General features: G+C 40.6%; 1 protein-coding gene across 1 annotated transcript in view; it reads left to right on the top strand.

The window, feature by feature from the left end:
• The window catches only part of stab1 (stabilin 1), a 175,513-nt gene that overhangs the window by 130,280 nt on the left and 26,276 nt on the right, over nt 1-18,957 (top strand). Inside the window, exons 65-67 of the mRNA XM_085274736.1 lie at nt 5,463-5,582; nt 6,201-6,335; nt 7,811-7,915. Coding sequence (XP_085130862.1) covers nt 5,463-5,582; nt 6,201-6,335; nt 7,811-7,915 — 360 coding nt within the window. The remainder of the gene's footprint in view (nt 1-5,462; nt 5,583-6,200; nt 6,336-7,810; nt 7,916-18,957) is intronic.

Below are 18,957 nucleotides of genomic sequence, written 5' to 3'. Positions count from 1 at the left end.
TCCCTCACTTTGATGACCGTATCATACAACTATGACATTTATCACTGTATTTTAACTCATCCCATTTTGCTTTTCTCTTTCTCTCTCTCTCTCTGACCTTGTGCATACATGATTCAAAGCAACACTAAAACCACATTTTCTTATCTTCTGTGTTGTACTTTAACATGATCTATCATGAACTCCATAAAACATGAATATATTTTCCTTCATGTCTCATTCAGTTTATGCTATTTTACTTCAACAGGATTTATCATCAGCTCAATCTCACGACTATCCATTTCATCATTTCATTACTTCTTTTATTAAATCATACATGTTAAAGTCAGACATTCTCTGAATATTTGCTTAGTTATTCTGACAAATCACTAAAGGCTGTTTCTCCTTCGGACAAGATCTGGGCTTTGCAATGTTTACACTCTTCATTGGCACAAAAAAAATCACAGCACAGAAGTGCACACACACACATCACAGTAAGAGGTTAGGACTCAGGTATTAGAAACATTTAATTCTAATGATTATATTCTCATTTAACTATTTGTGATTATAATATAAGGAAATCTGTATCATTTTAATGTTCTGAGATGTCTCTTTGTCTATGGACAAAGAGGAAATTACTTCATGCTGAAACTCACCTGGATAAGATCCAGGCACCTTTCAAAATAAAAATAAACACACATTAAATTCTTGTTCATTGTTCATCATAAATTCTTTCACTTAAACTTACCGTTGTGAATATTTTCCTAACGAGTCAAATAAAAAACATTTCGTAGTTTTCTAAAGGACTGTGAGATTTTAAGAAAACCGATGTGTCACCTGCTGAAGATAATGAGCTCTGGAAGAAGTCCAGTTAATGAGAAGAGAAGGCAGCTGCTTCCAGCTGAACAACACAGAGGCTCAGTGTCCACTGATCTACCTCAAAAAAAGATGTAGGAGGATTCAGTTCAGGAATGTGGCGCTCCACAAAGCTACAGATCTCCTCCGGTCTTGTAATTACAGAGAAACTGTCAAAAGTTAAAGCTTAGGACATATTTATAAAGTTTTTATATATATATTTATTCTATTTTGCTTAAAGCTGGTTTCTGCTGACAACACAAAACCTGACCATGGCCTTTTCTACTCTTCTGGCTTCCTGTCAGTTTCAAGTCTTGTCATCTCTTCAGCCCCATGCGCCCTTTAACCTTTTCATCAACAAGGAATTCGTCTTTTTCTGTTTAAAACACAAGTGGGAATGTGGCGTCTTCTGGCAGAACATTTATAACACAAAGGATCAAGAGCCTCCAGGGGCTAATGAATGTAACTTTCATGCCCATTTCCATAGCAATGTTGTATTAGATTCGTTTTCAAGTCTCAATAATACCAAGATTCAGTTCAATTCAACTTTATTTATATAGCAGCAGTTCACAACAACAGCTTTATACTGTAAGGTAAAGATCCAGTCATAGGACCTGGCGTCCACATATGTGGACATCACATTTTGGGTTATTTAGACCAAAATACTCAATTTTGCTCTACAAGCACCTGATATCCACTTACAAGGACATTATACTGCTACTGTTCTATCAAAATATTAAACGAATATCCTCATACGTGGTTCTCATTTTACTTAGAAACAAAATTAGGTAAAAAAAAAAAAATCTGGCAATTCTTTGTTTTTACATTCATCAGGTCCCAATCAGCCCAAATATCAAAGAGAAATAAAAAATGCATGCTGTGGAAGAGTTCGGGTCTTAGGAGGTTAAAGAAAAAATACAATAATCACACAAACCCTTTGAAAGCAGTGCTTGGCAATAGTGGGAACGAACGTTTAACAGGAAGAGGCCTCCAGCAGAACCAAGTTCAGGAGGGAGCAGCCAATTAAGGGTCACATGATCCAGTCCTAACTATAAGCTTCATCAGAAAGGAAAGTTTTAAGCTTAATCTTAAAGCAGGCAAGCCTAATAGCTGAAAACTCTGCCTCCTATTCTGCTGTACAGAACCACAGCTAAGCCTTTTGATTCATTAAAAAAAAAAAAACTTTTCAGTTGGAACTATAAAACATTAGGTAAATGGAGTTAGCCCCAGAGATTTCTGAATGATTCACCCCAGGAAAACCTACTATTTTTCAGAGTTCACTACACTATTTGTAAACTAGTTAACTCTGAGCATGTCACTTTTATGACGTATAATTTATGCAGTCATCTGCTTATACTTTTTAAGAGTTCATAGAATATGACTGGTTACATTTTACCAATTTTTGTTTTATATGTTTAAAAACAAATATATATGAGGAAAGAGAGACGGTGGTGAGGTGTGCAGTAGGGTGAAATGGGGTCAAGGTGGTGGTGGGATTACATGGGGGATCAGCTCTGAGAGCCGTAATGGACAATATGACAGATGAAGTCAGGCAGGAGTCTCCTGGGACTATAATGTTTGCAGACGACACTGTGATCTGTAGTCAGAGTAGGGAGCAGGTAGAAACCCTGGAGCGGTGGAGGGAGAGGAATCAGTCAGTAGAAGGAAGACAGAATACATGTGTGTGAATTAGTGGGAGACAGGGGTAGCAGTGAAGCTGCAAGGAGTTGAATGTAGATCAGTTTAAACACAAGGTTGACCATCTAAAACAGTGTATAAGAGAGGCATTGTGTAGACGAGTGTCAGGAGTGATTTGTGACAGAATGGGAAGGCCTGCAAGATGGTAGTGCGATCTGCTGTGATGTATGGTCTGGAGACAAACATACATCACAGCACTGACAAAACGACAAGAGGTCCAGGACCCCCTGTCTGGAGGCAGAGCTGAAGATGCTAAGGTGCTAAGATTTTCATTCAGAGTGACGAGAATGGACAAGATTAGAAACAGTCTTGTCCATTCTCGTGGACAAGATGTGGAGGAGGATGTGGTTGGTGGTGAGGATACTAGAGATAGGGTGAGATGGAGGCAGATGATCCACCAAAAGAAGGATAACGACCAGGACAGCTCTCTCTGTCCTGGTCATTGTGTCCTTGGGCAAGACACTTTACCCTACCGCCTACTGGTGATGGCCAGAGGGGCCGATGGCGCGATATGGCAGCCTCGCTTCTGTCAGTCTTGTCATGGCCGAGGCCGCCTCAACAGAGAAAGGACTCAAATGCTGGACGCCGAACAGCACGTAAGTAGTTTTAGAGACAACCTTTATTTTCTCAGTAAGTGTTCATAAACAGGAAACTGGAATGTGCGTTTAACAAGTGCAAAATGCCACAACTAAACCAAAGGGGTTTTAAGCAGCCTGGGCTAAGTAAGCAATCTGGTGTTGGTCAGTGGAAACAGCAGTTCCGGGGATTGGGCTGGAGGCAGAGTCAAACTGGGTCCGGGGTTAGGTTCAGAGTCACTGTAAATAGAGTACAGACGTTCAGGTATGGTTCAGGAGGAATATGGGCAAGCTGTTCGTTCTGAATTTTCCTTAGCACTGCGTACTTGCCGCGGGTGGTCTGTAGTGGCGTGGAGGGGTGGGTGGTCCGGGTGAGTGGTCTGAAATTCCTGGTGTTGAGGCAGGGAGGCAGGCAGGTGAGTCGGGTGAACAGCCCGTGGGACTGTCAGGTGGTCCAGCGTCCGGATTGGAGCTCTTTGGCGGAGATTTGTGTCTGGCAACTTGGTGCGTGGCTGTCAGAGAAACACACAATGAGTCAAGGTAGTTTACAAAGCGTGTGCGAAATCACAGTGGTGGCCTGCACTAACTAGGGTTAGCTGAGAATCTGGCGAAGAGAGGTTGAGTGCGCTGGCCTTATGAGTCCCCGGCTTAATTACCCACAGGTGTGAGCAATCAGCAGAATACTGAGGCCCCTCCCAGGGGTGGAGATACCGACTCGGAGGGAGACACCCTGGCACACACCCGGACGATGACAAGTCTGCCCCAGGGCAGCTGTGGCTACAACTGTAGCTTGCCTCCACTAGTGTGTGAATGTGAGAGAGAATGAATAGTGGAATTGTAGAGCGCTTTGGGTGCCTAGAAAAGCGCTATATAAATGCAATCCATTATTATTATTATCCATTTTCTGCTCTTGCTCTTGACGAAGGCGGTCGCACTTTTCTCCTCTCCTCCTCCTCCTCTCCCTTAGCTTCCCTGCTTAGCCTCTTATGTCCTTGTCTAGTCTCGTGTTTTTTGTATTACTTTTCCCTGGAACACTCTCTCACAGTCTGTTCTCTAAAACCTAAAAGAGGAATTATGGATTGGATCAACTGGTCCCTAAATGCAATTGACACCCCTTTCTCAACAAGAAGTCTGGGCTTGGGTGAGCCTGAGTGCTGAAGATATCTACCTATTCGGAACCATGGTAACAGGGTTCTGGCTGATCGGAGCTGGCTTGGCCCTGACTTATCGAAGAATTAAGAAAGCGGAACCGGCTGTTCAAACCCCCACAAGGCTGCCCGCTGGGATTGAAACGATGGGAGAGGCGTGAGTTTCTCAAAATGGGCTCATTGAGTGCAGCATGGATAAGATCTTGGAAAGGCTACGGCTGCTGTGAATACTCAGAATAAGATCTCTGACTGCAGACTGGATACATCTCGGAAGGGCTCGCTCGGAATAACATCTCTGAGCGGAAATTGGATGACATCTCGGGGAGGCACACTGTCGTGAGTTCTCAGAATCGGCTCCTTGAGCACAAGAAATGACAACATCACAGAACGCAAGTATGGCGAAGCTCGCGGCTCTCCAACGGGAGATTGAGAGACCAGAGTTGGACTGTAGAACTGCTTTGAAATTCATATGAGCTGTTCGCACTAAAGTAAAAACCACCATCACTTATGCGGATACCCCTTTGGCGCCAGCTGCGGTCTCAAGGCTGGAGCTGAACAACAACACCCTGATAACGACTGTGTTTAGATTGTTCCTTCCCATTCCATGCAGGCCACCTGGGTTGGCTGGAAGACTGTTTACTTAGCCTAGCAGGGCGAAGGACACTGTCTCAGCTGAACTCTGGACACGCACACACATACATATACACTGATATGCACACACTCTTCCCCCGTCCCTTTCCAAATGCCTTCGATGCTTATTCCCTTCCGAAGCTGACGGTGGATCAAGGAGACCAGCGCACGCAGGCCCGGATGTACTGTCTAATTCGGCTGTCTCTCACCCTTTACCCACCCCTGTTGCTTGTCATGTGTTTCTTTGGTGTATTAAGAGTTTTTTCATGTGCTATGTGCAGAGGTGTTTTTTTTTTCTGTTCTCAAACTGATCTCCCTGTTGGAGCTCAGTCTGGGGGGAGTTATTTTTTCCTCCTTATCTTTCCTCATGTGGTGCATTTTCCATTGTTATACCTCTCTGACCTGTCTTCCCCATGTGATGCTTTGTGTAATGTATGTATGGTCGGAGGGTAAGATGGCGCCGCCATTGCGTGCAATAGGTCGGCAGCCTTATGAAATTTCCCCTTGTGGGACTAATAAAGGTATATCAAATCAAATCAAATTATAAATTGAAAAAAGTCACTGTCCTTTCTCTTTGCAGATGTTGTTGGAGTACAGCGGCACGTCCTCAGAGGGCAGTCAACTTGTCAAGTTTCTTTCTCACAGGAAGGCTGAAGTCACGCTGTTTGTCCCTCATAACACCGGCTTTGCTCCAAATCAGGTGAAATAAATAACACAACGCTTCAGTAAATGCTTATCATTTCTTAGATTAATTAGGGCTGTCAAATATAAGCAACTTAGAATTTTTTTTTTATGCTAAACCTTTACAGTTAATATATATAACTGTAATAAGTAAGTATTAATCTAGTAAAGTAACATAAATAAAAAAGCTTTCCACAACAAATAAAAATCCAGACAGGGAAACTAGTACGAAAATTAATAAAAATATAAGCGTCCCACAGCTTGAGCCCCGTAGACCTCCATCACACAGTGACTACAAACTAGTAAAACACACTAGTGATTCATATTATTCTTTTTTAAGGTAGATTAGGTTTAGATATATTTAGCCTACATTCCTGAATGAAATTTAGAAAATGCCATTTTCTCTTTAACCAATTTAATTTGTGAAACTTTGAGAGTAGTATTTGAAAGCATTTGTTTTATTCACCATGTTTAAAGTTAAAACCATAAGGAAATTAAAAGCATTTGTTGCCATATTCATATTAGTATAAATGATTGAGAGAATCAACTTTTAATTGTTTCTTATAAAATGTATTAAATGGCAGTGCGTTGTGACACAGCTGTCAGTGAACTCAGTTTCTGTTTTGTTTGTGTATAGTCTTTGTCTGGAAGAGACCTGGAGTATCACATCTCAGCCAATCGGAGCAGATGGCCATTTAAGGAGCTGAATCATCAGACGGTCATCACATCGAGGCTCGGGTTCAACCTCACTGTTACTCAGGGCAACAATGAGGTCAGAGGACACACACACACACACACACACACACACACACACACACACACACACACACACACACTTCCTCCAGTTTTAGTTGACAAAATATAATTTTGCTGACAAAAATTATTGATAAACTAAATTAACACTGGTTTAATATCAACATGGTGAAAATCCAATACAAAATATGAAAAAATAGCATCACTACTGTTGAAAAGTAATCAGATATAATTACTGAGAGAAAGAGCTGATGAGAGTACCTGTAAGTTACAAAAATGAAATACCTTTGTATTTATTTTGCAGATTGGCTATATTGTACATTTTGTACATATTGTATATTGTACATTTACATCATTGTAGTATTAAGTTTAATACGTTACAGTCTAAGCAGCATTTAGATATATGTATGATCAGTTATGTACTTTTTCAAACAACTTACTGTTACATATCCCTGTTCCTTTTGTTTTATCACAAACAAGAAAGTCACAAACACAGCTGGAGTGTTTTTGTCTCCTTCTGACAGCTTGAAACCAAACTGCATTTGTGGATCGTATCCAGAGGTTTATGTTCACTCAGGTCAGCCAGCGAGATGGAGGCTGGCTGTGGAAGCGGAAGTGTTCGTGTCATTTTGTGTTGGGAGTGATAAGTCTTTGAAAGCTTTGCTTTGCATTTTGAAGTGCGGCCAAGTAAGCACAGCTCCACAAACTCTGGTGGTGTGCCAGACGTGTTGTGGTAGAGAATAATGCTGATTTTATAGCTCCGTAACCACAGCTGCTTTTGGCACTGTGCTTGTTCATTCTTACTCTCACTGGAATGAACAAGCTTGCTACTGCTGCTTATGTGATGGAGGAGATGCTACAAAGTTCACTATGCAATGAGATAAAGTCAACACACTGAGGGAACATGGTGTGTTTTATTTTTGGTGACAAAGGTACTTAAACAACTTACCTTTTTCACAAACTAACATTACAAATTACTTCTTAATTGCAAAATGTGGTGAATTACTTGAACTCGTTGCGTAGTGAGTTTATCTCCTCCAGTACCTAACCAGCTTGTTAATTTCCCTCTGGGTGGAAGCTTAACTAGAAGGTAGCCTGCTAGCATATTGGTGGTTCATCACAGTCTGGAGTAGAGATTATTAGCATATCAGACACTTATATAAAGGCCGTCTTCTCCACCATCACTTTAGCTGTCACTGCCCTGCTCATTGAAGACTGGAGACATTCTACAATGCAGGCCTCGTAGTTGGCGTGTTAGTTTGTTTAAGCAGTTTGCTTTACATAATTTCCTCAAGGATTAATAAAGTATTCCATATGATATATAAATACCCCCCCCCACACACACACACACACACACACACACACACTGTCTCAATTATTATACCATGCCATTTTTTGTATGCATCATCTCAAAAGCATTGACATTCTTATAGCTAAGCAAATGAACTTAAAATGTACTGCCATGTTTATTGTGGTTGATTTTCGATCCCTCAGAGCTCTAAACTAGTGAATGAGCGGTTGCTGCTGGAGTGGGACATTCCTGCCATAAACGGGATCATCCACATCATTGAGGCCCCGCTGACAGCACCTCCCCCACCGGTGAGTAAGGATGATTTAATGCAGAACAGCTGACGCCTGCAGCATCAGCTGCTCAGCACGCCTGCACACTTGTGAACAGGCATGTGTCACATGTTCACGTGACTTCAGCTTTCCACACAATGCCAAAAAATCTGCTTCGTTAACTATCGTATGGTGAAAATGGAAAGCTCATATTTAAGGTTGCTAACTTGTCTTCTCAAACTAAACCCACACAGGGAACTGTATACAGCGAGAGCTGTGTATGATGGAAAGTAAGGAGTAAGCAAGGATTAATAAGTCATCAGCTTTTGTTTAATTAAACTAAACAAAAATATACATATAAACGTATTTCCTTCACAACATTAAAACTGAATTAACTACTAGATGAAAATCAGGTGCCAAATTAAAAACTTTAATCACAAAGCCTTTTTAAGGAGGCAATTAAAAAATTCCCTTTTGGTTGTCAGGACAAAAGTCTATGCCACTTTGGATTTTTCCTTCGGCTTTTGAAAAGACTTCAAAGGATTCACACGTTGGCTGATGTGATCTTTTATGACTTAATTACAGAGTGTGTGAATGACTTTCAAGTTAGGCCATGTCCACACTAATACGTTTTCGTTTGAAAATGCATCTTTTTCTCTCCATTTTGGCCTTCCGTCCACACTGAGACGGTCTCAGTGTGGACAGCGAAAACTGAGACCTTTTGAAAACAATGACACATTTTAGTCATGTGATGCAGTCAAGTGACCAATTAAACTAAGATAGCGGAGGGCATTTGTTGTGCCCTTAAACAGGGGAAATAGTGAGGAGAGGTGAAAGAACGGCACAGACACGCAGCACGCAGCTCTCACTCTCACTCGTCTGTATTGAGTTTCAGAAGCAATACAACCAAAACAATATTCTTATGGATGCACTCAGTCTCAGGACAACTGTATCCAAACTAAGTCACTATTGTTCGCTGCATTAGCTGATGAGAATACTTTAGATAACATGAACTGTAGCATTAGACAAAAACATATTTTTAACTCGCACATGTTAGCTGACACAGTCACTAACTTTCCACAGCAATGAAATAATACTTTAAGTACTGCATGTCTTTCAGTAGTTAACTTATACAGATCGTAACAGAAAAATCTTCACACAATATGGCGGAGTAATAGCGAAAACTAGCATACGCAGCAACAGAGATTAACTGGAACTTCTCAGCAAAATAGTCCGCAATTCACATCTTTCACTACAATGAACAATGATAACAATGTAATAATCAACAGTAACACACATTTATACAGATTTGTGCATGACAGTTACCTTAAACAGGGGAAATAGTGAGGAGAGGTGAAAGAACGGCACAGACACGCAGCTCTCACTCGTCTGTATTGAGTGAAGGAGGAAGCGCGCGAACCCACCTACTGGAGCCCTGAGGCATTAACAATGGATCGACGCACAATCAACCCAGGCAAAACTTTCACTGCTTATCTCCCTCTATATTCCCACTGCATATTCTATTCGAAAACAGTCAAAGCAACAAATAAAACATTAATAAGGGCATCACATGAAATGTAAGGAACAGAGATGTACAACTTCAAAACTAATCAAATTTATGATCCACCACACATTATACAGCAGTTGTTTTGTTTGCTCTGAATTTTGACAGCCCTATTAAAGATTAATATCAGTCTGTACATGCTCCACATAGCTTTTCTTCAAATTCTTTAATTCTCACTCGCTTTTGCAACTTTGTACTTTTGTGTTACTCGCAGCAATAACTCCACCTCATTGTTAGTCCATTTAAAAAACTCGGTGGTTTCCTCGACATTTTGCCGCAACGTTTCAAAGAGCTGGAAAGTAAATAAACAGCAGACAGAAATGAGGCAGTTTGAATCGTCTTGCGTCTCATGCATGCGCAGTACTGGAACATAAGCGTTTGCGGCTTTTTCAATGTGGATGAACAACAATGTGAAAACGATAGTGTGGACGCAGAGTGTTTTCAGACGTATACACCTATTTCAAATTTATCAGGGCTGGTGTAGACGTAGCCTCAGTGACTTTCAAGATCACCATGAAATGCACCAGGGCAGGGTCAGAAACCTGCCCTGGTGCAGGGGATTCTCTCAAAGCTTTGAGGAGCCACAGCTCAGGAGCTCGTGAGCAGCATGCCAAGGGTTGCTGTCCTCTGTGCTAGGCGTTAAATACCTGAGACAGTTTTCCTTTCAGAAAATTAAGCACAACTGTTTTAAGTTGGGGTGCTGTGCAGTTGATGGAATAAGTGTGAGTTGGTGGTAGCATCGTTAAAATCTTAGCTTAAACATGCTAAGATTGTTTAGGTCTTAGAACTGAAAATATCATTCATCTAGGCAGCACGGTGGCACAGTGGTTAGCACTGTTGCCGCACAGCAAGAAGGTCCTCAGTTCAATTCCACCATCAGGCCGGGGTCTTTCTGTGTGGAGTTTGCATGTTCTCCCCGTGTTTGCGTGGGTTCTCTCCGGGTACTCCGGCTTCCTCCCACCGTCCAAAGACATGCAGCTTGTGGGGATAGGTTAACTGGATAATCCAAATTGCCACTAGGAGTGAATGTGAGTGTGAATGGTTGTCTGTCCCTATGTGTTAGCCCTGCGACAGACTGGCGACCTGTCCAGGGGTTACCCCGCCTTTCGCCCTATGACAGCTGGGATAGGCTCCAGCGCCCCCCGTGACCCTGAAAAGGATAGGCGGAAGCGAATGGATGGATGGAGATTTTGGACGAGGTTAAATTACACTTCGTCCCTCTCGTGTGTGTGTGTGGTATGTGTGGAATGAAGTTCGGGTCCTTTCCCAGAGGTCTGAGAGTTTGAGGGTTCAGGTATATTGACTTTTCCTGGGACTGCGCTCTTCATGGAAAGAGACCTCTGATGCTGGGCTGACGCCACTCTTCCAAACTACTAATGCTCCTATTACCACTTGGTACCACTTTACCTTCCACATCTGCTCCAGTTGTTCCTTCAGCCTCTTCTTTATTTTCTTGTGCTCCTTCCCTTAAGTTGCTGTCCACTTCAGTCTTCTGCTCCTCATTAACCATCACTATGTCTGGTCAGCTGCTTGTCTGCCTGGAACTTGAATTCCTACAGGACCTTATCCATGTTATTGTCAACCATCTTTAGTGGTGGTGCGGAAGTTGAGGACTTGTGTGGTACAGATGTTTCTGTACACTCTACCAGCCAAATCATTGTGCCTCTCACTGTACATGGACTCCTTCAACATCCTTTATTTAGTTTATCCACTGTCACTGTCCTGCACATGTCAAAATTGTCTCGACACTCATATGTAATCTTATTCATCCTAGTTCTTGCAATGAAAATCTTACCATCTTCAGCTCCTCCACCTCCAGCTTGGCCTCCTGTCTTTTCACTACCATGTTGTAAACCCTCCCTTTTACTATTGCAGCCTGAGGTGGCCATATTAAGGGTTCAGTGCTAGGACGAATTCTATTTATATTATACATGCTTCCCTTGGGCAGTATCATTAGAAGACATAGCACACATTTTCACTGCTATGCAGATGACACCCAGCTCTATCTGTCCATGAAGCCAGGTAACACACACCAATTAGTTAAACTGCAGGAATGTCTTAAAGACATAAAGACCTGGATGGCCGCTAACTTTCTGCTTCTTAATTCAGATCAAACTGAGGTTATTGTACTCGGCCCTGAAAATCTTAGAAATATGGTATCTAAGCAGATTCTTACTCTGGATGGCATTACCTTGGCCTCCAGTAACGCTGTGAGGAACCTTGGAGTCATTTTTGACCAGGATATGTCCTACTGGAGGCTTCTTCCTGTTAAAAGGGAGTTTTTCCTTCCCACTGTCGCCAAAGTGCTTGCTCATAGGGGGTCATATGATTATTGGGTTTTTCTCTGTATCTATTATTGTACGATCTACTGTACAATATAAAGCGCCTTGAGGCGACTTTTGTTGTGATTTGGCGCTATATAAATAAAATTTAATTGAATTAAGGATATCCTACTGTTTAATGTGAGCATTGGTCATGATAACAGTATATATATATGAAATTACAGGGAAGCTCAATAGGCCCAGTTTAACAGCAGAAGTGCTAAATCCTCCTGCTCTCAGAGTGTAAAGAAACATTTTGCTGCACAGAAGAAACAGTTTTTCTCTCTATTGCTTGTTAAAAGTGAGATGAGGCGCTTGCTGTATCGGGAAGAGCTGCAGTTCTAACCATAGCCACCAGGAGGCACCACCACAACCTCCCCCTCTGTTGTGCAGCGCCTCCTGATAGGCTGCCGTGTGTTGTTGCTGGGGGGGTAGTGGCAGAGAGCAGATGGCTGTGTTTAGTTTCTTGGAACAGGTTCCAGGAAATGAAGATTCAATCTGCTGCATTTTCTGTCAGTTAACATCAGAGCTCTGATCAATATTCATGATGTGGGACTCAAATCATGACGACTAGGTCACAATAGAATCATTTGATGGAACCTCTGGCAAAATAACAGCTATTTAATCACCCAAAATCCACAGTGCTCAGTTTAAATCCACTTCTCCACATACTGACTGTGGGCCAAGGTGGTTTCACACTCTCTCATCTCAGATCTTTCGCATGTGCTCAACTTTGACAGTGAAAAAAAATGGAACAGATTAATGTCAACCTGTTAGGCAAATTTCCAGTTCCATAGTTTGATTCTTGGGCTTTACAAGAGTAACTGTGATTTCAGTTCAAAATAATCCTCATTTATCTTACACTGGGCCTTGGTGCAGCCGATCAGTTTGTCCTCTGTCTGAAGCAAGTTGGTTTAGCTCTTCTCCCTTTATGGTAACATTGTTCTGAATTGCTGGAGGCAAAACAAGGAGACAATAGGGAGACAGAATGCACACGAAAACAAAGGCAGACACAGGAAATATGGCAGAAAGCAAGAACGTAGAAATACAAGGAAGGAACTACAGGAAAAACAAGACACACGGCTGAGAAAGGGGAGTGAATATGTTCTTTTCAAAATCCATATTCCTGCTCTTGGGCTTTAATAGAGTATCTTGGGATGATTTAGAGTTAAAATTTTTATTCATCTTATGGTGAGTCTTAGCGGAGCCCTTCAGTTCACAGTCTGTCTAAAACAAGGTGTTTCAGCTTGTCTCTTCTTCTTGCTCTCTGCTCCCTTTAAGGGTCAACACAGCAGATCACATGCCTCCCTTTGACCTTATCCCTAACATGCTCCTCTGTCATACCAGCTCTCTGCAACATCTCCCCTTATTTTATGGTATTATTATTATTATTATTATTATTATTATTATTATTATTATTATGTGTATTAAAACCACAATATGGATATTTATTTATTTTTATTTTTTTATATTGCGATTATTGTCTTAGTCCTCATGTATCATATTCTGGGTGTTGATATGGCGCCCTGGTGCTGCTGAAAGAACCTGTTTTTACTTTAAGTCAACTTTCTTCTGAATGGCTGGTTTGGACAGCAGGTGGGTGGGGCTTCTGTTATCCCCTTCCTTTGACATAATGCATATCCCAGAGTAAACAAAAGATCAGTATAGATCCATTGAAGCCTGAGCTTTTGGCTCACACAGATCTCATTATTTGAAACTTTTGCTACCTTAAACACTTGAAATGAAGGCAGTTGGACTTCTTTTTGGTTAACCTCTCATATGAGATGTTTCTTCACTTTTAAAACAACTAATGGAGAGTCTCAAGTTTTAAGCCCTTTTGTTTTGCCTCACTATAATCATGTGAGCTGTTAATGGTGACGTGAGTCACTGTGTGAATCTGTTATGAGACATCGACTCATGTGAGTTGTGAACATCCAGTGTTAGGGTCATTATCATTACTCAACAAAAAGTAATGTATTACTCAGTACTCATTACTTTTCTTAAAATAATACAGTTTGTTAATTACTCCCTGGAGAGAGTAATTCGTTACATTATTTCTTTGTCTAATTTCTAAAATGATCTGAAATGTATTGTCTCATAATCAACACCACAAAGCAAAGTTGAAAATGAGCCCAAAGAGACTTCAAAGCGATCACCACAGTGATTCTACTGTAGAAACATGAACAGTTAGAAAGCAGAGACTGCAACCTGACTGTTCATCAGTTACCTGTTGAAGGCTGGCTGTGCTCGGATCCACATACTCTCGGCTTTAATATCACTCTGCTTTTGGTTAATTTTGCATTAGCATGCTGTCTGTGCAGATGTTTGCAAAAAGGTAAAGCTGCCTTATTTTTGTCCTGGACACAGTTTGCATTTCACCATCACGCCATGTCTTTTTGTGGAAAAAATTAATACAAGTAGTGTCCATATCTTCACTCCCGAAAAGGCGCTCTACCATTTGTGTCCTGCATGCAATCAAATCAGCTGATTGTAACACGAGTGCACAAAAAGAAAAAAATGTTTTTTGAATGTAGGTGCAGTGTAGGTGACTGATTGCTGGTGTCATAGGCTACCACCTTTGTTCAGTGATGATCTCCAAGGGTAAAATAGAAGACATAGTACCTGTGAATAGTGCTAATATAAACCTGTACAGTCTAAGAATGGCAGCTGAAAAAAGATACCGGCTTAAGTAACAAGAAGCAGGTTCAGTACGTCATCACTTAGCTAACAAGTTGTGGTCCAACCTGTTTCTCCCAACTAATGAGCAGCTGCAGCTTTTGTCAACTCATTATCTGGAATTATGCACAAATTTTAAATGTGATTCAGATATTCCACACTAAGAAATACAGGTGAGCTTGAGTTTTATGCCTGCCATTTTCAGGAGTTCAGGTAGAGAAAGGTTCTATTTTTTTAATTCTACATGATGAGAGCTAACTGTGCAAAAGAAGGGCTGAGTCAAGTCATACATTAAAAAAAAATTTTTTTTTAAAGGCACAATTTGTGTGTATGTATATGTATATGCATGTACAGGGAGTGCAGAATTATTAGGCAAGTTGTATTTTTGAGGAATAATTTTATTATTGAACAACAACCATGTTCTCAATGAACCCAAAAAACTCATTAATATCAAAGCTGAATGTTTTTGGAAGTAGTTTTTAGTTTGTTTTTAGTTTTAGCTATTTTAGGGGGATATCTGTGTGTGCAGGTGACTATTACTGTGCATAATTATTAGACAACTTAACAAAAAACAAATATATACCCATTTCAATTATTTATCTTTACCAGTGAAACCAATATAACATCTCCACATTCACAAATATACATTTCTGACATTCAAAAACAAAACAAAAACAAATCAGCGACCAATATAGCCACCTTTCTTTGCAAGGACACTCAAAAGCCTGCCATCCATGGATTCTGTCAGTGTTTTGATCTGTTCACCATCAACATGATGGAGCATTGTCCTGCATGAAAATCATGTTTTTCTTGAAGGATGCGGACTTCTTCCTGTACCACTGCTTGAAGAAGGTGTCTTCCAGAAACTGGCAGTAGGACTGGGAGTTGAGCTTGACTCCATCCTCAACCCGAAAAGGCCCCACAAGCTCATCTTTGATGATACCAGCCCAAACCAGTACTCCACCTCCACCTTGCTGGCGTCTGAGTCGGACTGGAGCTCTCTGCCCTTTACCAATCCAGCCACGGGCCCATCCATCTGGCCCATCAAGACTCACTCTCATTTCATCAGTCCATAAAACCTTAGAAAAATCAGTCTTGAGATATTTCTTGGCCCAGTCTTGACGTTTCAGCTTGTGTGTCTTGTTCAGTGGTGGTCGTCTTTCAGCCTTTCTTACCTTGGCCATGTCTCTGAGTATTGCACGCCTTGTGCTTTTGGGCACTCCAGTGATGTTGCAGCTCTGAAATATGGCCAAACTGGTGGCAAGTGGCATCTTGGCAGCTGCACGCTTGACTTTTCTCAGTTCATGGGCAGTTATTTTGCGCCTTGGTTTTTCCACACGCTTCTTGCGACCCTGTTCACTATTTTGACTGAAACGCTTGATTGTTCGATGATCACGCTTCAGAAGCTTTGCAATTTTGAGACTGCTGTCAAGTCCTTCTTTTGACCCATTTTGCCAAAGGAAAGGAAGTTGCCTAATAATTATGCACACCTGATATAGGGTGTTGATGTCATTAGACCACACCCCTTCTCATTACAGAGATGCACATCACCTAATATGCTTAATTGGTAGTAGGCTTTCGAGCCTATACAGCTTGGAGTAAGACAACATGCATGAAGAGGATGATGTGGACAAAATACTCATTTGCCTAATAATTCTGCACTCCCTGTATATATATGTGTATATATGTGTGTATATATGTATATATGACTAGTGGGTACACCCGTTTGTTTATTTTTGATTACTTGTTTATTTCGGTTTATTTGTGTTCTCATGGGTTGTTTTATCTTATGTTCCTTATTAAATAATAAAAAATAAAAAAAATAAAAAAAAGGCACAATTTAATTAATTTGAGGCAGTAAATTATTCAAATGTGTTTTTAAAGGTTTAAAACCATCACTGCCTGCTGGCATAAACACTGCTGCAGCTGCAGATTCCTAAATATCTGCTGAATAGAACACATTTTTATTTTAAGCATATTCCCAAGTGTAAGAGTAGAGACACTGTGGAGCCTCAGGGATTAACCGAAAACAGGCTGTTTTTTATGGTCTCCTCCTCTGAGCATGGTCAGGTTATCGTACATCTACAGAAGTTCGCTGAATTCTCAGAAACACTAGAAACCATCAGGCATTTACTGAAGTCTGAATCACAGCTTTGAGTCAGGCAAAAACAACTAACCACACTCAAGTGCAGCAGATCAGTGTCAAATATCATAAATTGACTTTTATTCTAGAGACTTTTTTCTGCCAGAGCTACAAATCCTGATCACAAGGAGATTCACATTATTAAAATTGTGAAAAAACTCAGAATAAACAATCTGCAAGTTAGTCGATATATTTTTCAAAAAAATATGTCTTGAAAAGTATTTAATATATGAAGCTGAAATGTCACAGAATTCATATATGTTAAAATTTTGGACCATAAAATTTTTAAACTGGAGTTGGACAAGTAGAAAATGTTCTGCAAATTAGATTATTTGAGATGGAACGACCCGGTGGAAAGCATTAATTAAGATAGAACTCTACTTTGTACATTATGAATAAGCTGGTATCTTTAGCTGCTGAAGCAGATTATAAAGTAGTGCAACTAGCAATAACGTTTGCAAGCAAGAAGTGAAGCGGGCTAGGATTAACTCATCTGGCAGTCCTTTGTTTTTACTGGTAACAGACTTTGTAAAGTTGGAAGAATAATAACAGATTCAAGCTTTAAGCAGATAAAATGAAATGTCAAAATGAAGCTCCAGCCACATTTTTTATTAAAACAAGCTGTTTTCTGGGGTGGACAAACAGTGTGCAGGGGCCATCTAAAAAGTGCAAAATTCAAAAATGAAGATTCTTCAATTCTACATTTCCCTGGTGTAGTTTAGTTACCTAAATCCCTTGACACATCACTGGTTTCCTGTTAATTATACTATGAACGTTAGTTTTCACCCTTCACACTAAAAAACACTCCCACCCCTCAAGAATAAATAAAGTAAAATAAAACCCAGTTTTGCTAACACCAGGTCGAGATCAGTGCAGCAGAAGCTAATGTTTTATGACGTTTGGAATCAAACTCTGAACACAGGATCCTACTGTTCTTTTATCAGCTTCTCCCTTTGGGGTGCGCCCAAAAAGACTTTACAACTGCTGACACCTGCCAAGCTGGTTTCTGTAACTTGGCGCACAAAGCACGGCCAGTTTGCAGGTGTTCTTTACCATCACTTCAATGATCTATCGCTCCGGAAGCTTAGAGATTATTAGATGAGAGTGATGGAGATGCTGCAACAGTATTGACGCTGTTTTGTTTTTACTTTTGGACACTTATTCTGCATTAGAAGGCTGCAATGAGTCCAGTGTGCTTAAATTATCAGTATAAATGATTATGGCACTTGTCATGTGTGGCAACCAATGCAGTAGCCATAAACAAGGCTTAATGTTGTGTAACCCAGTTGAGCTGGGTTATTTTCTCCCAGTTCAGCCTCTGCATGACATAATATTTCTTTAATGTTGCAGATTATGCAAAAATTGATTGAAGAAAAAGGTAATAAAGGGACTAGATCTGATGATATTTTAAATAATAGGGTTCTTTCAGACTATTATGTGCTAACAGCATTAGGTATTTTTTAAGCAGAGCCCTCACTGTCCTCTACAGAGAGATAAATTAGGGGTTGTCTGAATCCTTAATGTTGTTCGACTAACAGGTATTTAAGTCTTTATATGGTAAGTCTATTAGAATCAAAGTGTTTGGTTATCCCAGTTTGACCTGTAGCAGTTTCTGATGTTTGTTGTGATGTGCAATGCTGCCATAGCAGAAATCAGTGCATGGTGAACGATGGGCTGTCCAGAGTAACAGCGTGAACTCTGATAAATCTTCTCATGTTCACAGTCTTAATAGACTCTCTGGCATTTAGTGGAAATACATCAGACAGATACCACAACATGATGGTTAGATCTGGACAGATTTGCTACTCTCTCTACAGTTATTTTAATACCTGCTGAGTCATCTTAATTTGTCCTTAATAAAGGATAAATGGCTGGACTGTGTGTTCTTGTTTTTTTTGCTTGTTTGTTTGTTACTCTTCATTTATTTACACTCTTTCCTCTTCGCCCCTATTCACCTTTTCCCCATCCCAAAAGTTTTCTTGTCTTTATTTAGCTATGTTTTTCCTTCCTTCCTTGTTTTAGTATACGCTTCACATTGTATATCTTTTGTTTTACTTCCTGTCTTTGTCTTCTCACCTCACTGCTTCCCTGATTTTTCTGCACTGTTTATAAATGTGTATTTATAGTCCTGTCTCTCAGTATCTGTCCTTGTTATTCCATCTGTGCTTTCTTAATTTTGTTGAAATTACATATTAAAAACCTTTTTCTTTCTGTAACCATGCCTCCAGTATGCAGACTTTGGGTGCCACTTTTTCCTTAGTCTTCACGTAGGTGACCCCAAATCAGTCCCTGCTCCGGGAGAACCATGGGACCCAACCAGAACATGAGGCTGTCCCAAGTGTGGTTCAATTTCTTACTCTTAAAACCCCCAAATTAG

Source organism: Mchenga conophoros, linkage group LG5 (genome assembly GCF_057382185.1).
Source record: "Mchenga conophoros isolate Kocher_MC1m ecotype Shallow Benthic linkage group LG5, M_conophoros_male_GT1.1, whole genome shotgun sequence".
NCBI lineage: Eukaryota > Metazoa > Chordata > Actinopteri > Cichliformes > Cichlidae > Mchenga > Mchenga conophoros.
This window is presented reverse-complemented; position numbering and strand designations above follow the sequence as displayed.